At 59.3% G+C, this 27417-nt stretch overlaps 5 protein-coding genes across 6 annotated transcripts; 2 read left to right on the top strand and 3 right to left on the bottom strand.

The window, feature by feature from the left end:
• Window positions 1-5: 5 nt before the first annotated feature.
• Window positions 6-1183, top strand: LOC146428741 (uncharacterized). The gene is made up of 2 exons (XM_085078930.1): window positions 6-298; window positions 600-1183. Exons 1-2 carry the CDS (start codon window positions 116-118, stop codon window positions 1086-1088), a joined length of 672 nt encoding a protein of 223 aa, XP_084935056.1. The 5' UTR covers window positions 6-115; the 3' UTR covers window positions 1089-1183.
• Window positions 1184-1513: 330 nt separating this feature from the next.
• Window positions 1514-4027, bottom strand: LOC146428740 (E3 ubiquitin-protein ligase RNF182-like). Its single transcript, XM_085078926.1, has 2 exons — window positions 3286-4027; window positions 1514-2847 (listed from the first exon to the last, which is right to left on the bottom strand). Exon 2 carries the CDS (start codon window positions 2814-2816, stop codon window positions 2091-2093), a length of 726 nt encoding a protein of 241 aa, XP_084935052.1. The 5' UTR covers window positions 2817-2847; window positions 3286-4027; the 3' UTR covers window positions 1514-2090.
• Window positions 4028-5089: 1062 nt separating this feature from the next.
• Window positions 5090-16198, bottom strand: PCIF1 (phosphorylated CTD interacting factor 1). 2 transcript variants are annotated; one of them, XM_085078916.1, is made up of 17 exons: window positions 16092-16112; window positions 15763-15871; window positions 12993-13131; window positions 12691-12815; window positions 12117-12254; window positions 11826-11956; window positions 11473-11627; window positions 11098-11245; window positions 10816-10899; window positions 9961-10060; window positions 9589-9751; window positions 8642-8814; window positions 8106-8192; window positions 7436-7620; window positions 7249-7342; window positions 6909-7084; window positions 5090-6146 (listed from the first exon to the last, which is right to left on the bottom strand). In XM_085078916.1, the coding sequence occupies exons 3-17, from the start codon at window positions 13114-13116 to the stop codon at window positions 5900-5902; spliced, it is 2130 nt and encodes a 709-aa protein (XP_084935042.1). In that variant the 5' UTR covers window positions 13117-13131; window positions 15763-15871; window positions 16092-16112; the 3' UTR covers window positions 5090-5899. The 2 variants fall into 2 exon arrangements, with proteins under 2 accessions (XP_084935042.1, XP_084935043.1); XM_085078917.1 differs by lacking the exon at window positions 15763-15871 and having other exon boundaries at window positions 16092-16198.
• A 628-nt stretch (window positions 16199-16826) lies between these two features.
• On the top strand, window positions 16827-22316 carry PLTP (phospholipid transfer protein). The gene is made up of 16 exons (XM_085078918.1): window positions 16827-18140; window positions 18901-19016; window positions 19213-19312; window positions 19386-19514; window positions 19651-19806; window positions 19947-20010; window positions 20127-20190; window positions 20307-20398; window positions 20521-20697; window positions 20829-20888; window positions 20987-21148; window positions 21329-21396; window positions 21472-21514; window positions 21667-21730; window positions 21816-21892; window positions 21986-22316. The coding sequence occupies exons 1-16, from the start codon at window positions 17812-17814 to the stop codon at window positions 22124-22126; spliced, it is 1842 nt and encodes a 613-aa protein (XP_084935044.1). The 5' UTR covers window positions 16827-17811; the 3' UTR covers window positions 22127-22316.
• A 320-nt stretch (window positions 22317-22636) lies between these two features.
• Window positions 22637-27016, bottom strand: CTSA (cathepsin A). Its single transcript, XM_085078921.1, has 15 exons — window positions 26875-27016; window positions 26498-26658; window positions 26316-26427; window positions 26146-26196; window positions 25776-25862; window positions 25516-25671; window positions 25096-25187; window positions 24720-24804; window positions 24511-24602; window positions 24226-24304; window positions 23944-24092; window positions 23797-23872; window positions 23604-23693; window positions 23381-23482; window positions 22637-23248 (listed from the first exon to the last, which is right to left on the bottom strand). The coding sequence occupies exons 2-15, from the start codon at window positions 26656-26658 to the stop codon at window positions 23165-23167; spliced, it is 1416 nt and encodes a 471-aa protein (XP_084935047.1). The 5' UTR covers window positions 26875-27016; the 3' UTR covers window positions 22637-23164.
• Between the last annotated feature and the right edge of the window lie 401 nt (window positions 27017-27417).

Genomic DNA, 27417 nt, shown 5'->3' with positions numbered 1-27417 from the left:
CAGATCCTGCTGCTGCTCTCGTGGGTGCTAATACCCCCTAATCAGCTGTCAGTCACTGCGGACCCCAGCAGCTATAAAACACCCGAGTGCAGCTCCCTGGCTCCTCTCCTGCAGTATGGCGGCACCTCGGGGTGAGAGGAGCCCAGGACAAGAGCTGGGGGGCTGCGTGGGGCCTTGGGGGACCCTGCGGGGGCCGCCCCAAGCCCTACTGCCCTGCCCGTGCCCCTACTCCTGCTTCTGTCCTGTTCTGGCCGGGTACAGCCTCCTGCCACCCCCTCTCAGCCTCCTGACGCCCCTGGTAAGTGCCGGCGCTGCAGCTTCGGGGAGGGAATGGGTTGTGGGGCTCTCCCAGGACCAGGATGGGTCTGTGTGGGGTGGTTGGAATCAGGCCTGGGGACCTGCTGTCCCGAGTCCCCTGCCCTCCTACATGTACCCTCCTGCACTTAGTACTTGGGGTGCACATGGGAGAGGAAGAGGACAGGCAGGATACAATTCTGCCGGAACCCACACACAAAGGGCGAGCCCTGACATCCCACAGCCCCTATCCTCTGGCCATGATGCTCCCCCTGTCCCACCCTGACACCCCTCTGCCCCTCTAGGTCTCAGCACCCTATGAGGTGCCGCTGGGGCTGCCCACGGAGCCAGGGCGGGTGAAGGCAGCGGCGGCGCGGGAGAGCACCGGGGCACTGAAGGCCTGGCTGGCACGACACCCCAGGAACCCCTATCCCAGCAAGGGGGAGAAGGTGATGCTGGCCGTGGTCAGCCGGATGAGCCTCACCCAGGTCTCCACCTGGTTTGCCAATGCCCGCCGGCGCCTCAAGAAGGAGAACAAGGCGAGCTGGGCGACACGCAGCGCCTCGGATGGCGAGGACAGCGAGGGCGAGGGGGTTCCATCGGGTGCTGTCCCCATTCCCAGCTCCAGCCCCGTGCAGGATGGCTGCGGAGGCAGCCCCGAGGCGAGGACACACCCTGGGCAGGGCAAGCAGCAGCAGAAACCCAAGATCTGGAGTGTGGCAGAGATGCTGGCACCTCCCCCCAGCAAGAACCGGTGTCCCCCCGGGGTGCCAGCGGTGCCGGAGCAGGTGTAGGGCTGGGACAGTCCTGTCCCCAAGGGCATGGCAGAAGAGACAGCCATGGGGCCCGGCAGCTGCCTGGCCAAGGAGAGTGGGAAATGTGGGTGGGGAGGGACACAGCACAGTAATAAATATGACTCTGTCTTGGGTCTCCTGGTGTTACCTGTCTGCAGTGGAGATGCTGGTGGTGGATGCTGGCAGGGATGCAGGATATCACTAGGGATGCTGAGGTGCCAGCAGGGATGCGAATAACTTCACTGCCAGTGCTGCTGCAAGCAGCCCTTGGAGAGCAGGGCAGGTCTAAGGCAGAGATCAAAAATAGACTTTGCTCTTCTTGATAAAAGCAATAAAATGGTTAGCGGTGTTAAATTAAACCTTAAAAAACAAAACCCAAGGAGGTTAAATAGAGACTGGAGGATTTGCAAAAAAACCACAACGACTACAAAACAGCTGCAAACACATCTTTACACACCAAAAAACTCCTCCACTCCTCCCCTCCCTAGGACACAAAGTCAGCAAACACAGGAGCTACACATGAGAAAGAAACACAGATGCGATGGGAGCAGCCCCACGAGGAGTGTGGTTGCCACAGACAGAACTATTTACACTATGGACACGGAGCCGTGCTGGGGCCAGTCTGGCTGCAGGAACCCCCGGGCTCTGCTGGTCTCTCCTGCCGGAGCCACTCCGGCCATGGCGCTCAGTGCCCAGCACTTGTGCTTCCTCAGTGGGGATTTGTGTCCCAGCTCCTGCTCTGTCTGCTGTGGAGGAGGAGGACGAGGAGCTGAGGGTCTGGCCCAAATGCCTGTAGGCTGCAACAAACTCCTGCAGCCACTCCAGCATGAGGTCCCACATGGAAAAGCCAGTGCTATTCTGCATGGGAAGGCACCAGGCACTGAGCTTCACCCTGTGGTCCAGGCAGAGCATGCTGTGGGTCAGACACCTGTACCCCAAGGGGCAATGCTCCAAGAAACCCAAATCCTCCCTGGCTCAGGCACAGGGGTTGGCTGTGCAGGGTCAAGAGTGGGGGAACCCAAAGACCTCCAGGCACAGGCACTGGCAGAGGCTGTAGACAATGCAGAGGAGGAGGGTGGAGGGCACAAGGCTGACCAGGATGATGCCCAGGCTGTGGTGTTCGATGAGCAGGAGGTAGATGCCGAAGGGCAGAGAACTGAAGTAGAGGAGGCAGAGGACGCCCAGGATGAAGCGGGGGACAGCTTGCCACCCCCAGGAGCGCCACTTCTGCCCAGGGCCATGGCAGGGCAGCGCACCCAGGCTGGCGGGGCGGTACAGCCGCACCACCTCCAGCCTGCCCAGGCTCTCCGGTGGGGCCACATCCTCCGGCACCTCCAGGATGGTGACAACGAGGCAGTCGGGGCTGGATGTGGGTTCCAGCACACTGGGGCAAAGGAGGACCTCAGGAGATTGGGGTGGACCCCGTTTCTTGGCCCGTTCACGGCCTGTCAGCAGTGCCAGTGCCTCACTGTCATCCTGCAGCTGCTGCACGTCCCCGCTGGGCACCGGGCTGTGCTGGCGGCAGAAGGGGCAACGGAGCTGGGGGGTTGATGTGTCCCCCGGGGACACAATCCTGCGCAGGCAGCGGGCACAGAGGCGATGGCCACAGCAGAGCAGCTTGGGCCTGCGGGCACGGGCGTCGAAGCGGCTGTAGCAGATCTGGCACTCCAGCTCGGGGGACGAGTGTGCCAAGGGCGGGGACCCCAGCTTGCCGTCTTTCTGGGCCATGCTCCTGGCTGGCTGCTGGGGGCTGCCTGGACTGCAGGGAGAGGGCACCGCTGTTAGCCAGGGTTTAGGGCAGGTCCGGGGCTCGTTGCCTCCCACGCGTGGGGTCCCAGCTCCTGGTCAGCCCCTGGCACTGACAGTGGGGCAGGGTGAGCAGAGTGGCGGCGACTGCCCCCTCCCCGGGCCCGACTCCAACCCCCGGCTGGGGCCATCAGCGCTGGGACTCGTCGTCATCCCGGCCCCTGCTTTGCGGGGGAAAAAATCCGCTCCCAATGGTCGGCACCGGCAGGAGGGCAGCTCTCGGACACATCACGGTGCATGCGGTATTCTGGGGCCCCGAGGCCAGGACGACTCCGGACACCTGCTTTGCCGGCAGCAGGGACCCCACCCCGCACCCCGCTCCCGGGGCGGGCAGCTCTCGGTCCGTACTCCCCGCCCCCGCTCCCGGCCCGCACCGCATCCTCTATCGTACCTGCGCTCCGAGCCGCGGCTCCCGGCGGGGACCCAGCGGCGGGTCTGTCCCCGGCCCCGGCGGGCTCGGTGGCACTGGTGGGCTCCGCGGCGGCGGGCGAGGGCCAGGCAGCCCCATGGGGGGAGGCGCGGGGCGCTGCCCGCCGCGCTGCGGGGGCGAGCACGGCGCAGGGGCCGCCGGCAGCGCCGCGGCGTTGGCCCGGTAACGGGGAGAGGGGAACGGGGAGGATGCTCGGACGGGCCGTGCTGGGGCCCCGCGGACCCCCCTCGTGCAGAACCGGGCCCCGCCGGGCTGCGAGGGTAGGCAGAGGGGTCGATGCAATGGGCGGTGCGGGGTTTGGCGCGGGATCGGTGCTGTTCCCGGTATTCCAGGGTTCTCCGGTCACGGTCAGCCCTGTGGATGTTCCTCCCCGGCCTGGGGCCTGCGGCAGCGGCACTTGGGGCTCAACACTCCCGGGGAGTCGAGCCGGGGGCACTCGGGGGACACAGCACTTGACAGGTTCCCGCTGGGCACAGCCAAACCCCCTGCACATCCCACGCCGCAGGTTGTGTCTCCAAAGCCCGGTAAGACACACCCCACCCACTGCCCTTACAGGGTGCTTCCAGCAGCCCCGGGGGAGGCATAAGCACTCAGGGACCCCCTCTTTCCCTCCTCCTTCCCTCCAGACAGGTGAGTGGCAGCACTGCCCACCACAGGGACAATGGTAGTATGGGCCTTTTAGTTCAAATGGTCCAGGTTTTGTACAGACTGATGAAGCTTTTATGCCAGGGCTCCAGCTCATGGTGTGCCTCATTCCCCCCAGTCCTGCCCATACCACCCACTGCTCCCAGCTGCTCCCACAGCTGCTCCTCGCACCACAGTCCCCTGCACAACTTGACCTAGTCCTGGTTATCTGCCCTCGAAACCCCCAAGTGTCAACCTGATATGCCCCATCGACCATCTCTTGCTCTGTTAGGATAAAGGAGACTCCAGAAGCAGCCCATGCCAATGGGCCTCTGGCCACTGATGTAATTTACATATCCCCTGTGAGACCACAGCCACTGGATACTTAACCAGATAACTGTTCCTCACCTGAGGGAGCAGGCAAAGGGCTCAGTGTGCACTGACTGACCAAAAGGTGGGTTAGGGACACTCCCAGCATCAGCACATCTCTGTTCACCTGTGCCTCGGGAGCAGACAGTCTTTGCTCAAGAACAATGATTAAAGGGGAAAAAATGCCTTACAACCTGCCACTTTCACAGCTGACATTCCCAACTGCCCTGACTTAAAGGACATCAGTGATCTCCTTGCCACCATTGAAAGCATCTCTGGAGAACTGTGGAGCCTCTGGAAGCAGAGAGAATTTGGGGCTGGGTAATTCCTGCCCACCTCAGAGTGGCACTGTCTCTGCTGTGGCAGAGGCATCAGCACTGCTGCAGCACTGGTGCTGCTGTGGCACTGACACTGGTCCAGCACCAGCAGTGCTGTGGCACCCCCCAGGAAAGATCCACAGGAAAGGTTGGCTGTGCTGCCTCAAGAGGTCCAAAGGCAGTGCACTTCCCTGCACTTCTCCAATGGGAGAGCACCAAAACCTCTCTGGAGCAGCCAAGAGCCAGCAGTGGGGTGGTCAGGCTGCTTCAGACGCTCACACTGGTCATTAGCAAAAAAAACTCACCAGGAGTGCAGGCTGCCCAGAACAGGGCAGATGCCAGATAGTGCTGAAAAATGAAAGCCCGAAGTTGTTCTACCTTCCACCCAGGCAGACACCAGACAGGGGTGAGCACAGACCCCACATACCAAAGAAAGAAAGTCAAGGACACAGGCAGAGCTGTATGCTGGTTTTAATGTTCCTAAGAACTAGGAAACAGAAATCAAAAATAGACTTTGCTCTTCTTGATAAAAGTAATAAAATGGTTAGCGGTGTTAAATTAATCCTTACAAAACAAAACCCAAGGAGGTTAAATAAAGCCCGGAGGCTCCGCATAAAAACCACAACGACTACAAAACAGCTGCAAAGACATCTTTACACACCAAAGAAACTTCTCCTCTGCTCCTCCCCTCTCCAGGACACAATGTCAGCGAACACGGGACTCACACATGAGAAAGAAACACAGATGCGATGGGAGCAGCCCCACAAGGAGCGTGGGTGCCACGGACAGAACTATTTACACTATGGACATGGAGCCGTGCTGGGGCCAGTCCGGCCGCAGGAACCCCCGGGCTCTGCCCGTCCCTCTCCTGCCGGGGCCCCTCCGGCCATGGCGCTCAGCGCCCAGCACTCGCGCTTGCCATCCATCCCTCCATCTGTTCCGCCGTCCTTCTGCCCACGTGCGCGTCCCAGCTCTGGCTGCCCCTTCCCTTGGCACTCCGGCGTCGCGGAGCTGCCGGCTTCTCCTGCCGCGCCACATTGGGCTCCCTTGCCCCTGGTGAGGGCTGCGGCTGAGCCTTCTCTCCCACTGGCTGCCGGGCGCTCCCAGCTCCTGGGGGCTGGCGTGCAGTTCGCAGAGGAGAGCAGGTGCCGTGGAGCTGCTGCGCACGAGTCCCGGGCCGGTGCTGCGCAGCCAGCAGTCTCTGCTGCCCCGGCCAGCCTCCCCCGGGGCCGCCGGCACGTCCCCTGCTGCCTTGCACCTCTGCCTTAGTTGGGATTAGTCTCTCGGCTGCTGCTCTGCTCTCGGCCCAGCTCCCGCTCTTTGTCCGCGGTCGAGGAGGAGGACGAGGAGGAGGAGGAGGAAGACGAGGAGCTGAGGGTCCGGCCTGAATGCTTGTAGGCTGCAACGAGCTCCTGCAGCCGCTCTGGCGTGGGCTCCCACTTGGCAAAGCCGGCGCTGTTCTGCAGGAAGAGGACGGCTGTGTTGTGCACAGCCTTGTAGTACATCTCCTCCCTGCAAGGGAAGAGCAGAGGCATCAACACCTCCCCTGGCCCCCGCCCAAAGCCATTGACACCTGCTCCCTCCTCTTCCTGCCTGCCATCATTAGGACAAGTATTTGTCCGGTCCTTTCTCTCGTTATTCTGAGAAGGGAGGCACACTGCAGCCTCCGGCAGATCTGAGTACGGTAGAGGCTCCTGAGCTTTCAGAGGGAAGAAGTACTGATGGTGCAGAGCCCCACTGCCCTCTACCAGTACGTGCATATGCTGGGACCTTGCTGTCTCTGCAGAGGGGACTCAGCACAGTGAGGCATCAGTCCTAAGCAGGTAAGGACTTCAGTGTTCAGGCACCTGTTGCTTAAACAAGTTGTTGCTCAAACTTGTTGCCTCAGCAGCAGAGCATGGGCCAGCCTGCCGTGCTGGGGACCGAGCCCCCATTGGCCCTTGCCTCTGCTCCCCCAGTGATACCCAGCTGCTGCAGCACAGGCAGCTACCAAGCCTGAGGGCTGACAGAGGCACAGATCAGCGCCACAGGTGTGACCTGCTCTGGCTGGACTCGTGCCCAATGCATACACCTCTCACAAGCTAAAGTTAGCAGTCATTTAACAGACATTGAATTCACCATGCTGTCTGCCCATCCTGAACACCCAGGGTGATGATGCACTGTGCTTGTCCTTGCCTGCTCCCTTGCTTCCCACTGATTTCAGCCTGGGAGAGGATATTTCTGTCACACAGCTTCAGAGCTGTGTTCCCAGAAGGATCTGAGAACAAAGCCTACTTTTTGCAGACGTGCTGGGACCCGCTGCGGTACTCGTGATCGAAGGCCGGCAGGATGAGCTGGTGCCGCTTGAACTTGCTCTGCTCCATGCGGATCAGGGCTGGTGTGGGGGGGTCCCGCCACTCAGGGATGAAGACAATGAAGGAGAGTGGCTCGCTGGAGCTCTCCAGTAGTTTCTAGTGCAAGAAGAAAAGGAACCATCTCAGCCAGTATGGAAAGGAAGTATTTCTGCTTCAAGAGCCCCCCCTCTGCCCCTGCCCTCAGGACACAGGCGTAGTGGGCAGCAGAGGATGGATGGCACAGCTCCATCCCAAATAACCCCACTGGTGAGCAGACGTACCTCAAAGTGAGAGACCATGGCATCCATCAGCTCCTCACAGAATGGAGGATTTGCCTCAAAAGAGCCACTTATAGGGAAGAAATCCAGGCATGGGCTGAAAAGAGGCAAAGATCCACATCAGCTCGTCCTGAGTCATCTCATGGGCATGCACCCACACCCACACAGAGCAAGGGAACGTAAGACTCACCCCCTGGATCCAAAATACCCGTCTGTGTCCAAGAAGGCTGAACAGTACTGTTTAAAATAGCAATTCAGGGGCGAGGCAAAGCATTCAAAACTCACTCCGAAGAGCTTGTGGAGGGCTTCAAAGATGTGCACGGGAAGTGCCCCTTGCAGACCAGTCCCTTCGTACAGCCCCACACCGAACATCATCTGAGAAGAGCAAACCCTGGTGAGTCGTGCCTGCACTCGCTGCTCCTGCTGCTCCCTTCACTGACCACGGACCCAGGGCCACATGTCCGTGCACCCACTCCTCTAGGTATGCAGGGCCCCCTTGTCCTTTCTCAAATTCGCGTAGGTCCCTGCATGTACCCAAGAATACTCTTTAGAGATTTAATCCAACTCTGACCCCACAAAACCATCAGTTTTCTCTTCCCAAATGAGCCTTCAGCTGCCCCTCAGAGTCAACAGCTACTGAAGGTTTCGTTCACAAAAATGTTTACCACACTGAGGTCTCATGTCAAGACCACAACTGCTTCCCAGACCACAGTCCCACCTCAGCATAGCGGAGCAGCTTACAGACCCAGTTTAAACCCTGTGTTGCTCCAGGCTCCCAAAGCCACGGCCCTTCCCCAGTGCAAAGACAAATTCCCAGTGCTGCGAAGGCTTTCTGATGTACAGCTGTGGTGAGATCATACCTGATATCGACGGAGAAGGCACCAAACCCTGGGCAGGAACTTTTCAAAACCCGAGTCATCAATGCAGCTGTACCGATAGAGGAGCCACTGGAAGAGAAAGCCCAGACATTGAACACACCAGAACAGCCGAGGTACAGTGATACATGCACATTGTGACAGGGAGAGGGAGGCTGAGGAGCAGGTGGGCTCAGCAGGGAATTGTCAGCACATCTGCTGTCACTGCATGAGCCACCAGCTTGTCACTAGCAAGATATGAATGAACCACCACACCAGCACGTGTCTCTCAGCAAGGGCTGACTTTCTGTGAGTGCAACATTCTGGCTGCACACCACCTATCCAGAGCACACACCCAACACCTGGGAAATACTCCCAGCAGAGCCTGACCCCAGCTAAGGTGAGAGCAGCTGTCCTCATGCCTGAGACAGTGCCAAACAGCCCTTTAGGGTCAGTTGGCCATCCTCTGCCCAGCCCTGCCCTCAGAGCACACGGATATGACCCTGCCCCAGGGAGCAGCAGACCCAGTGCCCAGCCCGTACCAGCTTGCTGAAGTAGTTGCGGCTCACTTTGACCATCTCCCCCTTGTACCGCACACACGCCACATTGTTCTCCATGTGCATCTCCACGCTGGGGAGCGGCGGGGAGGGGATGGCTAGTCTCACGGGGTAGCAGTACACCAGCCTGTCCTGGACCTCAGGAGCTTCTATCTCAGCTACAGAGAATGAAGAGAAAAGCAGCCAATAAGAATCCAAGGGCATTTGGGACCAACCTTCAGTGCCCTTTAGTGGGGTTGGTAAACAGGCAACAAAAACAATGGCAAAAACCAGACGTGGGCATCTGGAGTCTGAGGAGAGCCAGGACCCAAAAGGGAAAAGGATTAGAGAGTGATGAAAAGAGCAGGGCCCATGGAGGAAAGGAAAAGCGACTAGAAGCAGAAGTACAAACATGAACTAGGAAGAAAGAACAGAGAAAATATCAAGCAACATGAACTCTGCCAAGAAAGGGTGCACTGTGACGTGTGGGGAGGCAGAGGGGTGCAGAAGCTGCTCAGAACACAAGAAATGTGGCAAATGAGGATACAGGGAGGAGAGAACACTCAGTGTTCAGGAACGGGATGCCATCTGTCCCCAAGAATTCATGAAGCAGCAGAAAAAAGCATGGTCCAGGGAAATGAATGCCCAGCTCAGTGTGACCAGCTCCCAGCAAGCTACTTCATCCTGGCAAATCACATATTTATGGTATTTGATGTTACAGCTGGTCACAGCACCTGATGAAAGACAATCTGTCACTGTACAGACACTGTGAGACTGACAGTTGAGGCCTATGCTGGACCTGCTGTTTCTGACTTTGAAACACAGCCTTTCTGACTTTTGGAGACAGAGCTACCCTCCCAACAGGTAACACTCTCTGAAGAGGGATAGGCCAGAGCACAGGGTCTCTAACTCTAGTGTTGTAGCTCTACAGCTCCTCAGAGCTGGCTGCGTACCAGAGATGTTGTTCTCTTTGAGTATGGCAAGATGCTTCTCCCTGATGCGCTTGACATATTCCAGGGATATGTAGTAAATTTTACTGCAGATGCCTTCAACAGAGTCCTTGGCTGCAGCAGACACGTGGGGCCCACACTGTTTACGTAAGTGCTCCAGGCGGTCCTGGGGAAACAGAGAACTAGAGTCCCTCACACAGCCACCGCCAGCCCTCCAGGAGTACCCACCAGGGGTACTCACTGTCTCCAGGCTGCTCTCCCATGGCACACAGTGAGGAGAAGCAATGGCAGCTGTCTCCAGAAGGACCTGTACCTGCCCCCATGTGCCCCCTCCCCAGCTCCCAGTGCCCAGCCACACAGCAGTGGGACACGGACCATGTAATCCTCCTTGGAGGCGGAATGGTCCCGTCGCAGCCAGCTGAAGGTGTCCTCCACATTCCACTTCACCACCTTCCTGCTGTCTGGGGAAGCACTCCTGCAAAAACAGAGGCAAAATTTAACTCAGGGCTGCACAGCAAGATATTCCAGCCCCCCTCCAAAGTTTTCTGTCAGTGGGGAATGTGGACACTGACACTTCCTCAAGGCCCAGCCCTGTCACTCCCCTCCAGCTCTCTGGAAAGTGCTTTCAGACATTTGCATGATTATGGACTGCCATGCTCTCTCCAAATTGGTGTAGCTGGCTGCTGTCCTCTCTGCAACAGGAGAGGCCCACAAAGCCTTTATTTGTCATGGAAATGGTCCCTCTTGATATTGCCTGTAATTTTCAAATACTGCTAGAGGCTTGTGACTTAGAAAACTACCCTGTTAATAAGCTTTGCCTTCCCCTCACAAGGTTCTCCCCACAATCTTCCTCAGTTCTGTCTCCTGTGGCAGAACTGATCAGAAAAACCCTACCTTGTATACAAAATGCCACTCTAAGTTTGTTGCTCTGCAACAGCAGCGAGTGCCCAAGCACTGCTGTTTTTATCTCAGGGATAAGAGAAGACATTCCACATCCAGTACTTCATCAACTCTCGCTTGTCTCCACACACATCCAGCTTCCCAATATTACATTTTACAGAAATGTCACCACCAAAAGATGGCTCTGCCACTACTGTTTTTCTTTTGTACGTTCCTAGCCTTGCTTTTCCCCAACAATGTTATGACCAGTGCTGGATAAGGCAGGATGAGCAGCCCCTATAGCCTTTTTGTCTTCTCTGAACGTGACAGCACTGCGAGAGGAGCTCCCACCTGGATTCAATCAGCCGTTTCGCAGCCTCAGCATACTTGAAGAGCAGCCTCTTGGCTTCCTCCCGGAACTTGATTCTGGATAACCTGAGGTAAGTCAAATTCATATGCATCAGTCTCAGAAAAGCATGGAGGCCAGGTTCAGTTTCCCAGCTTTCCTCCACCAGCATTCAACCACTTCATCAGCTGAAGGGAAGCACCGCAGCACAGAACCACGGCAGGTTAATCACCAGACCAGACCGACACAGAACCTTCCCAGTAAGGTGGCCTGTCTGTGGACAGTACCTGATGGGAATGTCATTCATGATCTCTCTGAACATGGAAGGAGACACTACTGGCTCGCAGTCACTCGGTAATAGAGGATCTGTCCCTTTATCAACCACCTTCCTCTCCAACATCCAGCGATTAAATGACTCCCTCGGGGGGTCAATCCCTGGAGACACATAGAAGAAGGATCTAATCAGTAAAATATAGAGATTCCCAGTAGCTCTGATAAGGATGATAATACAAAGTTCTGCCTAATCAGTTAACCAACAATATCACAGAGTATAACCATCACAAAAAGAGAACACAGGGACTAAACAGGCATAATACAAAAGGTAGATCACCACAGCACTGCAGGACTGAGAAGGAAATCAAGGGAGCCCAACAGAAACTCACCTTCTCGCTGCTGGCAGAGCTCACGGTAATGCTGCCGCAGCTTGAGAATGAGCTGGGACCGGAGCAGCTCCACCTCGGGGTGTGGAGAAAGCACTTCTGATGGTGCCCTCTGCTTAATCACGGCGTTTGTCTGTATATCCAGGTCCCAGTATACTCTGTGGCATAAACAAATGGCATCAGGATAACCAGATCATTGGCTAATTATGAAATATTACTTCTAAAGATGCTTCCTTGGGCTGTTTCGCCAAGCAGGAAATCAAGACTCCTGGCAATGGTTTATCTCTCAGGTTCCCCAAAGATTTCTGGAAACTTGTCTCTGAGAAAGGAACAGAAGACAAACGGAGACAACTCACTCAGTTGGTCGTAGAAGAGCTGCCTGCTGTTTGTCTTCAGGTGAAACACACCATGCCTTCAAAACAGAGGTTCCTGGAATACTAGGAGAGCTGGGGACTGGCTGAGCAGCTGGGTTCCCTGGGACATCCGCCTGTGCGTGAAGACAAATTACTGCAGCAGAGAGACAGGTAAAGGGGAAGAAGCCCAGTGACCTAAACAGTCCTGCACCAGAACATAACGTGGGAGACCCCCATGATCTCTCCAGCTCCCCTCGCTTTCAGGCTGCACACGTTTCACAGCACCACACCCACCTTGGGCTTCTTCACACTGTTGCCACTTGATGGAACCTCCTCCGAGAACCTCCTTTTCCTCTGCTTGCTCTCCACTGAAGCATCTGCCACCCCACCTTCCAGTGGCATTGGAGCTGCGTTCAGTCCCAGAGGGTCTGACTATAAGAGTTCAAACAACGAGAGTGCACGTCAGCTCACCCACTGCCACCGCAGTGTCCCAAACGCAGGCAGAAAGCTCTTAACTTCCCATTGCACTGCTCCCAGCTCCCACGTGGATGGAAATAAGGACACCACTAGTCACACCTGCACAAAGCTAAAAGATTCTCTTCTAGATGTGTGTCCATATAGTTTTTTTAAAGACTTTGATCAGAAAAACTCATCACAAACCCCCCATGCTGTTCGTTGAGCAGTGCATGACGCCTGGAACAGCATCACCTGACAGGCACCCAACAGAGGAACACTTCCCCAGAATTACGCCAGACAATGGACCGAGCAAGGAACAAGGCACAGAAGACCCTCCCACACTGCGATCTGAAGTCCACAGACCATGAACACCCCAGTCCTGGCACAGCCCCTGAGGTGAGTGTGCACTTACGATGACATCGTGCTGTCCCAGCACAGGCATTTCCCACAGAGACTGGTTCGTGAAGCGGTTGAAGTAGTACGGGCGGTTCTCCCGCTTGCTCCAGCACTTCTCCCAGCCAGCCTGCACCAGCTCATCTGAGAGGACAGTGAGAGTCAGGAGAGGAGCATCCTGCACAACACCGCTGCCCTGCTGGTGCCCAGCACTGTCACAGCACTCTGAAATATCCATCATTCCCAGCTATTCGTGGCAGCCTCACTTCACCCCTCTTCCCACTCCCAGGGCCCAGCATAATTGCTGAAGGCAGTTGGTACCTGGCAGGTCCTGTACCAGGCGCATGGGTTTGGGGGAGCTGGGCTGGTTCTGGTTGGAGGTGCCAGGTGAGTGACTCATGAGAGACGCTTCCTCCGCAGGGCTTCTGTGATTCTCATTGGCCATTTCTCAGCAACCACACTAGAAAAAACAGAGAAACATCAAGTGTTACAGCACGAAAGGTCCCAGATCTGCTCAGCGCACTCAGGTGTAGCAGTACAAGTTCATTCTGACAATAAAACAGGGACTGAACCAGTACACACAAATACCACCTCAGCCCTGAAAAACACCTGTTATCCTGGACAATACTAGCTATGAGGAATGCCCAGTGTTAAATGAGGTTAACCAGGGTGTTCTTCAGGCATTTGAAATATTCCCTTCTCAGCTAGATTTCTCAAAAGAGTGGAGCATCAGTGTATAAAAAATAACATATGCTCCTCTGTAATTATGTGCCACCTTCTGCCACACCAATGCCACCAGCCATGTCTGATCCGTTATCCTCAGAGACAGTTTAAATCAACACTCACACACACATAACTGCACATCATTTCAACTAAAGGCTTTAATTAAAAAAAATCTGCTATATAAAATAGCCTTGGAGGTTCACTAACAACTTCTGTGGTTCACAGAACCACAGCCTGGGAATCAGGAGCTCCGGAATTATTTCCCTCTGCGTGTCCCAGGCTCACACATCCTAATCCTAGTCCTAGTCCCACAAGCAGAGCCTCAGCCAGGCTGTTTTGGCCCTTGCTGCTTCTTCATCTGCATAACAACAGTTATGCAAAAGAAAGTCTGTTGGAACAATAAAGCTCCTCTTAATCATAATTTAATGTTGCCAGCTGGAAAGAAACAGCCAGGCTTTTCCTCTCTTAGTCACCGCTCTTCCCCTGGGGAAGTTTCTGAAACAGTGCTGCAGATTGCTCTTCTCTGGCAGCCCGAAACACATTGGCAATGAACTGGGGGGGACACAAGGCATTTTACATAATTCCTGGCTACCTCACACACTTAACTCTGTTCACACTTTGGAGACACCCAACAGGACACACCAGCACCGTCAGGGTAGTAGCAGCACAATGCTGTGCATAATGTGCTCTTCACCTGAGCACCACAGTACCCAGCAGCAGGGGCTGTGTACAGTTCTTCAGTAAAAACTCTGGAATTTTGTGGCCTAAGTTACTTGGATTTAGTCCCCTTTGCTGTTCTTGCTGTGCATAAAGCTCGCTGGCTACTTCAGCAGAGCAGCATGGCAGGAGCAAACAGTGGTCAAGAGCAAGTGGGCAGTAGCTCAGCTTCCCACAGCATCAGCTGTGGGATCAGCACTGAGGAACTCGACCCCTTCAGCCCCTTGGAAGATGTTTCCATCCTTCCAGGTAGAGTACACCAGGGAAGCTGTGGGACACTGTGGACACCTGGAGTCTGGGTCTCTGCTCAGGAGCAGGCAGGTAGCGGCCTGTGCCTGCTGCAGAGTGCAGGATGCAATCGGGGACTTTTAATGGCCTAAGCAGGTGAGCGTTGTGCAATCTCAAACTCCCTCCTGAACTCGAACCCCTCTGTGCCCTTACAGTCACTTCACAAAGGTGCCAAGGTGAGCCAGGGCAGTGACAGCAGCTCAGGCTCGCATCAGCCAGTGTTTACAGGGACCCCGGAGCCCGAGGGGCTGCAAGGCAGGAGCCTCTGAAGGATGTTTAGTCCCTCCTCCTCAAAGCTACACTTGCACATGCAGCTGCTGCTGTGTCCTGCACATTACACAGAGCACATGCTGGAGTGAACTGGTGTGTACTGGGGGGATGTGTCAGAATTCACGGACAGCACTGGGCACAGAACCCTGCCCAGTGGATGGCACATGCCAGCTCCAATGACCTCCTGTTTTTCACCACCCGGCGCTCAAAAGAGCTGTCAGATAGGGTCACTGGCTCTGCCTTCTCCCATTTATGGATAAACTGGAATGATGGAAGTAGCCAAGAAGCTTTATCACTTGATCAGTGTTAACGAGTATTAAATACAAGTACCCTTAACGTCTGGGAAAAGGAAACAGCCAAACTAACAGGAATCCTGGCAGAAGCCACTTACTTTTATGTAACTACACTGGGACTTAGACAGTGACAGGGATCCAGAGGAAGCATTTTATGGTGATTACGGTATGTTTTTATACACCATGGCAATGCATACAGTGCTTCACAAACATGGTACAACGCTGTCCCTGCCCAGAGAGCTTACAACCTAGAACAGCAGCACAACCAGAGACCACAGCGAGGGGGAAAGAGACACAGAGTAAAGAAGTACAGCAAACAGGATCGGTATTTGTTTCCATTTCACCGAGGTAGGATTTTGTACAAGACAACAGCAAATGCAGACAAAGGATATCAGCGACAGCCCCCCGGGACAACCCCGCGGCTCTCCCCCATCCCAGAACCACGGCTGCTCCAGGAGGCTGGGAGCCAGGCCACCGCCTCCCTCGTCGGTACCCATCCCCTTCCCGAGCGCCGGCCGGCGGGCCCGGGGCTGAGCAGCGCAGCGCTCCCGAGGCAGCACGGGCACTGGGGACCGGGGCACCGTGTCTGCGCGGGGAAGCGGCCGGGAACCTCCTGGGGCTGCCCGGCGGCGAAGACGGCACGGAGCTCCTCGGCGCGGCGGGCCGGGACCGGCGGGCGGCCACGGGCGCCCAGCGAATGCGGAGCGGAGGCGGCGGCGGCGACAACTCTGCAGTCTGGCCGGGAGCGGTCCGGGGGGCGCGGCCTAAGCGGGGCGGCGGCCGGCCGGGCGGGTACTTACGGTGGCGGGCTGCCTGGCAGGACGCGTGGCCGTCGCTCCGTGCTCGCCGCTGGCGCGCCGGGGCCGCATCCTCATAGCGGGGCGTCCCGCGCCTGGCCCGCGGGGGCGGCTGCGGAGACAGGAGCCCGTTACAGCGCCGCGGGGAGGGGCCGCGGGACGCGCAGGCGCGGCGGGGGCACAGCGGGAGCGCGGCGGCAGCGGCGGCCGCGCTCTAAGATGGCGGCCGCGGGCCTGCGCCGCTTCCCCTCCGCTGCCCGCCCGCCGCCGCCGCCCGCCCCCGCCGCCTCCTCCTGCACGGCGGGCCGCGGCCACGCGGTTGAGCCGCTTACCTGGGCGTGAGGCCAGGGGCTGCAGGCACCGGGCACCGCTACGTCCGCCACCGCCGCCGCCCCACCTCCGCCTCGCCCGCCCCGCCGCCGCCATCTTGCGCCGGGGCCGCGGGTGTGGAGCGCATGCGCGAAGCAGAGCCCGCGCTCGGGGATTCGCGTGTCGCATGCGCAAAGGTCGCCCCGCCCGCCCAGTGCCATCTTTGTGGTGGGCACCGCCCCGCGGTGGGTGCGGAGCGGCTGCGGCCCCGCCCGCGCTGTGGCGGAGCCGCTCAGTGAAGGCCGGCTCCGCCCGCCCGCCCGCCGCGGGCGGTTCCCGGCACTGACAGGGCGCGGCCGCAGCGGTCGCCACCAAAGGGCCTTTGAAGAGCGGCGGCGCCGGGGCGGGGCGGCGGCCGGGCCGGGGGGGCTGCATTGATGTGCGGGCGCGGGGCTTCCGCCGCCCGCCAGGCACAGCGGTCGCTCCTGCTGCGCCTCAGCCCGGGCCAGCCCTGGCAACCGCTGCCTGTCCCGGCGGTCCCTCGGGCGCAGTGCTGACACGTCCTTCCCCACACTGTTGCCGTGGCCGTTCCCTGGCCCGCGGGTCCTGGTGGCAGGCGGCGGGCGCTGTCAGTGAGGCACGCGGTGCAGCGCTGGGCGCAGCCCGGTGGTCGCTGGCGTCACTCCCTTGCCCCGCGGCCCATGGCTGTTGCTACATAGCGTATGCAGGAGAATGACACGGGACGGGGAAGAGGGACTCAGGTGTTACTGGGGGTGTCCGTGGAGCCCCTCGCAGCCGGCTGAGCTCCTGGGGTATCCACTCAGCAGAGCGCCCGTCCTGCCTCGGCCCTACCTCCCTGGGCAGCCGATGGCCGGTGCTGGCCCACGGCCCCCGGTGAAGACGGGACGGGGAAGCCGCGGGGCCTCTCCTGCCCTTTTTCTCTGGGATATCCCTGCTGCCCCCAAGGGGTTTTCCGTCTCCCGGAGTCCTGCCCTCTGCTCCGGGAGCACCGGGGTCAGTTTAATGAGTTAACGCTGGCGCAGCAGTTCTGGAGGGATAAGTGCTGTGTAAGCACTGAAGCTCCCGTTTTGGGCTTCCAGCAGCCCGGCTCTGCTGCCCGGAGCACCGATAACCGCCCGGGGCACAAAGGGCCGGCTCAGACTGACCCCTGAGGGCAGAGGGGACTCTGTGAAGGAACAGTGAAACTCCATCCTTGGAGCGAGGCAGCTCAAGTGGCCAAGGGGGTGGCGAGGGCAAGGGCAACCCTTCGGCATGGCTCGGCCAGGCAGGATTTTTTGGGAGTGAGCCCCGGGCTGTGGAGTAGTCCGTCCTTCCCGTGAAGGGGGCAGGACAGCGGTGTGGGTGCTGCTGAGGACACTTAGGCTGTGTTCCTCTCGATGCTGTGACCCCGGTGCCAGCCAAACTGCCAGCAACACACGGGGCAAGGTCAGCAAGAGGCATGTCCTGTGGAACCAGTGCTGCCTGGCTTGGGGTCAGGGCAGAGGCTGTGGGGGCAGCCCTGAGGGTCCACAGCCTCGGCAGCTTCTCTGCTCAGGTTCATGTTACAGATGGGCACGGACCAGCCCCCAGCAGCACCCCCGGCCCGGAGCTGGGGTAGGTCAGCACTGGCAGAGGCTTCATAACAAAGACTGAAGGGTCCCTAACACCACAGGCCCTCCCGGACACCGTTTGCACGTGTGCCTCTCGCACGGGGGTGCCAGAAAGATCCATGGCCATGGCTACATGTGCAGGACGTGGGGAGCAGTATTTTCAGGGGGAAGAAGGCTTCGTGTCCAGCCAGGAGCTGGGGTGGCAAAGCGAGCCGCTGTTCTGGGCCGGTTGCTGGCAGCTAGCCGGGCTCGGCGGGACACAGACCTGCATCCTCCCCATCCGTCTGTCCCGTTGTCTCCTCCCAGCTGTGGGCCCACAAGGAGTGGCAGCTGTGGGCTATATAAAGGCAGGGAAACCTCAGCCAGCTCAAAAGAAAGCCTTGGAGCTGGTGGTGTTCTCCCTCCCTCCTGCCTTCACGTGATTCTGCTTCCCCACGCCGGGAGCCGAGGACAAGCCTCGCTGTAAGTACCCGAACTGAGCCGGAATTATGCAGGGGAACCCCCCCAACCTTTGGGCAGGACAGTGGCTCCGGGCCCCGGGGAAGGGGGTCCCCCATCCTCTCTCTTCATATAAGTGAAGGAAAACGCTGTAGAGGAGCCCCGTCTCATCACACAGCCCCGGGGAGGGGATCCCACGTCCTCTCCCTTCGGAGAACTGGGGGAAGCTGTGGGGGAGCCCCGTCCTATCCCATAGCCTCGCAAGGAGCTCGTGGGATGGACAGGCTCCAGCTCCCGTCTCAGACCAGCCTGGGGGCAGGCGGCACACCTCGGGGGGGCTGTGAGGGTTGTGGGATGGCCCCACGGGCGAGGGCTCGCTCCTCTGCGAAGTGCTGGTGCTTCTCGCTGCAGCAGCACGCACGGGGCTGGCGCCTGTCCCTGCGGTTTGGGGAGCGGGGTGTGTTCAGGGCGGGGGGAGTGCTGGAGTGGGTGTTCCCAGAGGATGTGGGACCCTCGGGCTCTACAGGGCCAGTGCTGGAGCTTGTGCACTGCACCCTGGGGTGGAGCCGTGCCCCTCATAGGCTGCTGGTCCAGAGGTTTCGGGCGAAGGGGAGCTGGGCAGCACTGGGGGTTTTCAAGGAGAACAGTGGAGCCGTCGGGTGTTCCTTAGAGCTATCCCCTGCCCCGGGCAGGTTGGGCAGCAGCTACTTCCCTTCCAGGGTAGCCGGTAGTCCCCCGTGCGTCCTCAAAGCCAGTCCGTGTTGACCCTGCTCTCTCCCTCCAGGTGCGAGATGGCTGCCGGCAGCTGTCTCCTTCTCCTCCTCCTGCCCTCCTTGGTCGCAGCCTTGCACAGCCCTCCTGGCTGTAAGATCCGGATTACTTCCAAGGGGCTGGACCTGGGTAAGGGGCCGGCCAGGATCTCATAGTCTGGGAGAGAGGGAGGTTGGACGCACTCGTGGGGTCTGTGCTTGCATAGGGCTCTGCCTGCACTGCCCCTCCATGGGGCTGCCGGGGAGGAATGGGAGTTGTCAGGGGCGATACTGCTGGAGGGCAGCACATCCTGTCTGTCCCTGCCCAGCCTCGTTTTTCCCTGCAGTGAAGCAGGAGGGGCTGAGCTTCGTGGAGCAGGAGTTGCAGAACATCACGGTGTCGGACCTGCATGGGAAGGAGGGGCAGTTCCAGTACAACATCAGCCAGTAAGTGCTGCCTGCTGCCCACAGCTTCCCATGTCCATCTGTCTGTCTAACCATCCCTGTCCCCTCCCTGTAGGGTCAAGGTGACAGACCTGCAGCTGGCCTTTTCAGACCTGAACTTCCAGCCCCAGCAGCACCTTGCCTTCAACATCAACAACGCTTCCATTAGCCTGCGCTTCCGCAGGCAGCTGCTCTACTGGTTCTTGTGAGCTGCCTCCCCTTCCTGCTGCCCTGGGTGCTAGCCCACCCCACAGCTGTGCCTGCTGGTTGCCACAGGTGCCTTGCTGTCCTGCAGCTGGCAGGAACTGTGTGCTCCTCTCATCTGCTTTCCCGGCTTCCAGCTATGATATTGGGTCCATCAATGCCTCTGCGGATGGCGTCTACATCTACACGGTGCTGCGGTTGGCCAAGGATGAGGCTGGACGCCTCAAGATCTCCAATATGACCTGCAACGCCTCCATAGCCAGAATGCACGCTGGCTTCTCTGGCACGCTCAGGTACACCTGACCCCTCTACCTGTGCCTGGCTGACTGATTCCCTTCCCACACCCTCAGTGCTTCCTCAGCCCAGCTGTGTGCTGGAATGGGCAGGGAGCCACAGGGAGAGCAGGCAGTGCAGTCACTCTTTTGTCCTCCAGGAAGGTCTACGAGTTCCTGAGCACCTTCATTGTCACAGGGATGCGCTTCCTCCTCAGCCAGCAGGTATAGCTGAGTGCAGACAGGCAATGGAGCCTGGGGGGCTGGGCCTTGTCCTGCCTCAGCAGCTCCTCATCCACTCCTGGGAGTGATTCCCCTCAGCCTGGTTCCTTGCCTTGCAGATCTGTCCATCCCTGGAGCATGCCAGCCTGGTGCTGCTGAACTCTTTGCTGGACACAGTGCCTGGTGTGTGTTGCCCTGGGAATGGGACTGGATCCCATTCACTGTGGGGCAGACAGGGCTGGGCATCAGGCTGCCAGGCAGCTCCAGGCTTAGTCACACCAGCACATCTTCCCTGGCAGTGAGGAACTACGTGGATGAGCACATCGGGATTGACTACTCCCTTCTACGGGATCCGTCCATCTCCACCGACACTCTTGACCTTGACTTCAAGGTGAACACTCTGTCCTGCCTTGCTGGCCTTCCCCATCCCTGTGGGAAAGGCTGTGCAAGCAGGCACACTGGGCTCCATGGAGCTCCCTGTGGCTATGGGAACCTCTTCTGCTCTTGGTCCAGGGTATGTTCTTCCCCCGGGTGAGAGAGGACCTGGAGCTGGAGAACCATGCAGTGGAGCCAGTGATCAAGGAGACCGAACGCATGGTTTATGTTGCCTTCTCTGAATACTTCTTTGACTCAGCCATGCACTCATACTTCCAGGCAGGAGTGCTGAACATAGAGCTCCAGGGGGAAAAGGTAAGGAGCACTAGACATTTGGACTTTATGCAGGCAGGAGGGAGGGGTGGGCTGTGTCAGAGCAGAAGAGGTGCCAGCCAGGGAGCAGCTTTGCAGCTTGCTCCCCCTCCAGTGATTTGTGCTCTCCACAGGTGCCCAAGGACCTGGAAGTTTTGCTGAGAGCCACATTCTTCGGGACCATCTTCATGCTGGTGAGGAGCCCCCAGACAGGGTGGGAGGCATGGCAGAGCCCCAGGGCAGAGCATGGCCCTGCCCTGCTCCCTGCCTCCAGCTCACCTGCCTTCCCCAGAGCCCCTCCGTGGATGCTCCGCTGCGGCTCATGCTGCAGGTCTCTGCTCCCCCTCGCTGCACCATCAAACCCTCGGGGACCTCAGTCTCTGTCTCTGCCTTCCTGAACATCTCACTGGTGCCTCCAGACCGCCCACCTGTCCAACTTTCCAGCATGGCCATGGTGAGAGGGGGCTGGGGCTTCCTGAGTTGTCACCCTGGTGCATATAGGAGCAGTGCTCCCCATCCTGTGTTTTAAGGCACTGGTGTCACTGAGCAGAGGGTCACTGGGCCTGTGGGACGAGAGTAGCGGGTGGCTTGGTTGTCCCTCTACCTGCTATAAGTCAGCCTTCTCTCTCCCCAGGAAACCAAGCTGAGTGCCAGGGTGTTTCTGCAAGGCAAGGCACTGCGTGTGCAGCTGGATCTACGACGGTATGGCTGGGGTCCCATGGGGACATGGGGAGAGTCCCTTCCACACCCTACTCACAACTGTTTCCTTCTGTCCAGGTTTCGCATCTATTCCAAGCAGTCGGCACTAGAGTCACTAGCGGTGAGAGCATGGTGATGACCTGGGAACCCTTACACCCAGCCACAGCGGGGAGTAGGCTGGGGAGGGGGTGTCCACTCAGGATTCCCACTTCCAGCCCTCTCTGCCCTGGCTGGCAGCTCTGCACTACACTGACCCCAGCTCCTCTCCTACAGCTGTTCTCGCTGCAGGCCCCACTGAAGACCCTGCTGCAGCTGACCATCATGCCCATCATTAATGGTAGGCACTGCCACTACCACACAACTGGGAGCATGGGCAGGGGCACAGCAGGGCTCAGCCTCATCCCAGCTCTCTCTCCCTGTAGAGAGGACAAAGAAGGGGGTGCAGATCCCACTGCCTGAAGGGATGGACTTCACCAGGGAGGTGGTCACCAACCATGCAGTACGTAGTGGGATGGGACAGCCTGTGCATCCACGTCGTGCTGGAAAGGGTATTGTCACCCCCAGCCTTGCACTGACTTTCTCTCCTCTGCAGGGATTCCTCACAGTGGGAGCTGACCTCCACTTCTCCAAGGGGCTGCGGGAGGTGATTGAGAAATACCGCCCAGTGCCCACCACTGCTGCCTACCCCAGCTCCCAGCCCGCAGAGCCCAGCCTGGACCCCAGCTCACTCTAGCTCTTCTCCCTGGATGGAGGGCAGATCCCGGGCTGGACCCGTAGACTGTAGGTAGGAAGCAGCTTCCCCGGTACTACCAGCATATTGTCAGGGTGTCCATGCCCTGGTGGGGTGCAGCAAGGTGGAGAGGGTGCTCTGGGAACCCCTGCTGCACCCCTGCTCATTACATTAATAAACCACCTGACTCCTACCACATAGCCTCGTTGCTTGGAGGACATGTCCATGCTGGGCTACACAGTGGGGAGATGGAAAGGGGGCAGCCAATGCTGCTGCCCAGCTTGGGTCCTTGGGACCAGACGCAGCTTAGCACAGTGCCAGAGGGCTCAGAGTGACTGTGCTGCCGCTGTTTAGATAGGTCACTCATTTCCAGGATGCAGGGACCCCTACAGAGGGGGCACAGCTCAGAGCCTGGGGCTCCTTGGCACAGGGTATTGGCACTCACTGGTGCTTCTCAGAGAGCAGAGGAAAGCGAAGCAGGGGCTGGCACAGAGGTGCAAAGAGGAGCAGAACCACCTTGGTCAGAGTTTATTGCGAGTTCCTGAAGCACTGCATGCCCTGGCAGTGGGATTGTTGTGGTAGTGGTGGTAAGTCTCCTTCAGTGGGAGCAGAGGTGGCGGGAGCAAGGTAGAGGTGGAGCAGGGCCCAGCCACCTCCTGCTGCTGCTCCTCATAGTTTGCGCAGGCCGTGTGCATGTGGCAGCCAAGGGGAAGTGCTGGGGATTGCTCCCTGCCTAGGAGGGAATCAGCTGCCACCGCAGACAAGGAGGAGGCAAGACAGGAAGCCACAAGGGAGGAGGTGGCTGCAGCAGGTGCACAACACCTCTCCCAGCAACCACAGAGCCCCCAGGACTCGGTCCCCCAGCCCATGCCCCCCACCCATGGGCAGGCAGACCCATCCAGCCAGGGAGGGAAGGCTGCAGGCATGCCAGGTCCATGGTGTAGCCAAGCAGCAGCGAGGACTGGCTGTGCAAGGTGCCGGCGTTGAAGGCAGGTGGGGTGGTGAGGGCAGCCAGAGTGCCGGGCGCTGGCTCTGCAGCTTTTAGTAAGGCTGGTTCTTAATGAAGCGGCAGAACATGGTGAAGGCAGCAAGTGGCCGGTCTGTGGGCACCATGTGTCCAGCTCCCTATAGGAAAGGGGGAGTGGTGGTCAGTGTGGCAGTGATGCTGCTACAGGCCAGCTGGCACCACCCCACCCTGACTGCAGCCTGACACCCACCTAGAGCCCCATCCCTGGCCCCCAGAGTCCTCAGGCCTACCTTGACAGTGAGGAAAGCGATGTTGGTGAATTCCTTCACAAAGCCGCCGATCTGGTTCTCACCATTTTCAGTATAGAGCCAGGGCCGGCGAGCCACCTGCACCTGGGAGTAGCGGCAGTGCCTTCAGTGCCTGGGGCTGGCCCTGCCCACACTCCTGCCACAGCCAGTCACGGCACACAGCCCCGAGCCAGTGATTGGTCTGGCCTGGGCCCTGCCCAATTACCTTCTGGCACAGGGAATCCACAAACCACTCATCCCCGAGGAAGTTGCAAGCCATGTCGACGTCCCCATTGTACACCAGGATCCGGTATTTCTGTGGAGCAGAGAGTGATCCGTTGGCAGGCCAGCAGCCCCAGCTAGGTAGGAGGCTGGGCTGGCAGAGACAACCCCAGGGTCTGTGGGCTCCCCCAACGCACCGTGGCTCCAAGCAGCTTGAGGTACTGCTCGTTCATCTGCATGTACAGGCGCTTGTAGCTGCGGTTCACTTCAAAGCTGTGGAGGAAGCATTGGCGTCATGTCTGGTCCTGCTCAGAGGAGTCCCTGTCCACCCACAGCTTGCTCACCTGCACACCTGCCACTCCGGGGCATCGGGGGAGATGTGCAGAGCCTTCCGCACCTCCGGCGAGTTCAGATACATGCTGGGGGCTGTGGAGTTGGTGCAGGGCGGGTCCATCCGGACCTTCTTTCGGGCTACTGGCATCCGGAACAGGTTCTGGGAGAGTTGGGAGAGTCACTGTCACAGCAGTACCTGCCCCATGGAGCAGTTGCTTTCTCCCTTCCTGCCCACAGCAGCATGACTGGCCAGAGGTTGCTCACAGCCCAGAAGCACGGGCACGTCAGCTCACCTGCCGCCAGGAGAACCTCAGTGGCATCCGGATAAAGGAATTGCCCAGGTCATGTGTGATGAGATAATCACCCTCGTACCTGCAGCCAGAATGAGTATGAGGACAGACTGAAAACCCTGGGGAACCAAGGGCTCAGGGCCCTCTATGGGGGAGTCCTTGGCAGCAGCCAGACACCATCCATCTGTCCCAGAGGGAATCCCTGCCCAGCCCACCATGTCCCTGTGTGCCAGTGTGACCAAAGCGAGCTGGTGGCTGTGGATCCATTTTCCGTAGGGCCACTCTCACCTCATGCTCCCAGGGACACCTCCATCACATGGGGCATACAGGTTGTAGATATTGAGGCCAGACTCCTCCACAATCTGAATCATCTCACCCATCTGCAAGGAGCCACAAGAATGGTTTGGGACTCAGCAGGACCCTCACAAAACTGTGGGCCCACACAGAGCCAGGTGTGTGCTGCTCAGCACACATGTAGGGGCTCTGGCTACCCTCACCTTCAGTGTGCAGTTCAGGTTCGAGTTGTCATGGAAGTTGCACTTTCCCTGGGAGCAGCAGAAGGCCTGCAGGTCCTTCCACAGCCTGCGGGCAGAGACCAGGACCACTTGGATCAGGTGTCAAACTGACATGATAGCTGCCCTGCAGTTCTTTACCCAGTGACCACACTGCACAAGGCTTGGCCTCATGCCCTTTGTACCCCCGAACAAATGCATCCATGGGCGCTGCCTGAGACAAGGGGCCACCTCCACAGCCCAGCTGCTGGCCCAGGAAGTATAGGTGCTACCCTTCTCCCAACCCCCTTCTCCCAGCCCCAGCCGTGCAGCCATCCTGCCCACACAGGAACGGCACATAGAGCATTCCCCCTGCTCTTACTCAGTCCCCAGCAGCCCGTGGTAATAGGCAAAGTAAACCAGGGAGTTGTCATTGATCTCGTAAGATGAGAGGCCGTTTCCCACAGCGATTCCCTGCGAGGCAAGAAGAAAACAACCCTGTTGTGTTCCAGCTCCCTGCGGGGCAGTCACAGCACAGCAGCCGCAGGCAGGAAGCAGATGTGGAACTGTTTACTCTGTGGAGGGAACAGGGAGGGTCGGGGGTGCCTGAGGACGCTCCCCCGGCAGCAGGGACAGACACGTCCACCAGCAGCTGCTGCCAGCACCCCAGGAAGAGATGAAAGGCTGCAGGGCCAGGCCTGCCCTACGTCCCAGCCACTCCCCACCCCAGCACTGCTTGAGGGCCCCAGTGAGGCTGTGCCAAGCCCTCTGCTCCCCAGCACAGCAGAGCCAAGCTGCCCACCTTCAGGTTGAGGCTGGGATCCTGCATCACCCACTCTGCCAGTGTGGGGATGTAGACCCCTCCATAGCTCTCCCCCGTGAGGAAAAGATCATTCTTGGAGTACTCGGGGAAGAGCCGGAGGAAGTCCTTCAGTGCCAGGTAGTTGTTGTGAGCAACCTGGAGGGAGGAGGAGATGGCAGGGTCAGGTGGTAAGGCTGCATCCTATGCCCAGAAGGGGGCAGGCAGGGGAGCAGGGCTCTCTCTGTACCCCAGTCACTCGCCTCAGTGTCATTTGTGCCATACTTCTTGTCATCGGAGTATGAGAAGCCAACACCAGCGGGAGACTCCAGGTAGAGGATGTTGGCAATCTGTGAGGACAGCAGAGGAGCCGGCAATCAGGGAAAACCCTTCTCTGGCTCAGTGAGGCCAAGGGCTGCTGGCCTCGCTCATGGCAGCACCCGTAAGAGCCTGGCATGCCCCAGGGCTGTACTGGGGTGGCCACATTCCTGCACTGCTCAACAGCAAATTCGAGAGGAGGGTGTGTTGGATGGGAGTGGAGCAATGCTCCATGGTCGGCTCCACGGAGAGGGCAGGAGGAACCAGCTCAGGGCCACCCCATCTCGCAGCCACAAAGAAAAGCAGTGCCTGTACCTTGTTCCACGCGTACTCATTGTACTTCAGTGTGACCCCATCAGGCTGGATCTGAGGAAGAAGGTGGTGACTGATGGGCAAAGCCAGGCAGGGCACAGCAGGATGGCTCGTGCCATGCAGCCGGTCATCCCCTGAGTCCCCGAGCCACGGGGATAGCAGTAACTACTAACCAGGAAGGGGCCATGCTCCTTGAGGAAGCCCTCCATGGAGCTGCAGCCGGGGCCCCCGTTCAGCCACAACACCAGGGGGCTGTTCTGGGGATTGCTCTGGGCCTCCACGAACCTGTGGATGTGCAGCCATGAGTGCCCGGTGCCGGCCGATCCCCCCCAGCGCCGGGCGCAGTCCCACGTACCAGTAATGCAGGTGCTTGCCCGGCCCGGCACAGAGGTAGCCCGAGAAGTGGCGGAAGGAGGGCTGCTTGGATAGCCCGGGCAGGTACGTCACCTCATCGTCCGGGGGGGCAGCCAGGCTCAACCCCAGCAGCAGCAGCGACGACAGCAACACCGGCCCCATCTGCGGTGGGCGGAAGGGACGATCAGGGCGCTTTCGGACAGGAACGGCCGCGACAGCGCCCCGCGAGCGCCCCGGCCCGGCTGCCCCAGCCCGGACCCCCACTCGGGGCTGGCCCCCGGTCCAGCCCGATCGGCTCCCATGGAGCCGGTCCCTGTCCCTCCATCCGATGTCCCCCCGCTCCCGCCCCGGTGCCCCCCTCCCCCCGGTCCCGCTGACCGCGGCCGCTCCCGGCGCGGCGCTCGCAGGCGGTGGTCACGGCTGGCACATGACACGAGCCCATATGACCTGCGGCCCTCACGTGAGCGGGGCGGGGCCCGGCGGCGACCAGTCAGTGTCCCGGGGGCGGCCAGCCCCGCCCCGGCCCCGCCCGCGCACGTGGGAGCGGCCCGGGACCGGAACCGGGACAGCGCGGGGACATCGGCGGAGCCCCCGCACCGCAACGCGGGCAGCCGGCGGGGGGTGCGGTGCGCCGGTGGGCACTACCGGGCACCACCGGTTACAGTTGGGTACCGGGCACTGCTGGGTATAGCCGGTACCGCTGGGTACCGCCGGGCACCACCGGACACAGCTGGGTGCTACCCAGCACCGCTGGATAAAGCCGGGCATCACCAGGCACTGCCAATCATCACTGTGTGATGACCATCGGGCACTGCTGGGTATAGCTGGTGCCACTAGGCACCACCGGCACTGCCAGGCACTGCTGGACAGCATGGGCACAGCCAGGCACACCGGCCCAGGTGGCAGTGCTGGGCAATCCAA

Source organism: Lichenostomus cassidix, chromosome 20 (assembly GCF_008360975.1).
Source record: "Lichenostomus cassidix isolate B80296 chromosome 20, HeHo_3.0, whole genome shotgun sequence".
Classification (NCBI taxonomy): Eukaryota; Metazoa; Chordata; class Aves; order Passeriformes; family Meliphagidae; genus Lichenostomus; species Lichenostomus cassidix.
Note: the sequence above shows the minus strand (reverse complement) of the source record. Positions and strands in the feature narration are given on the sequence as shown.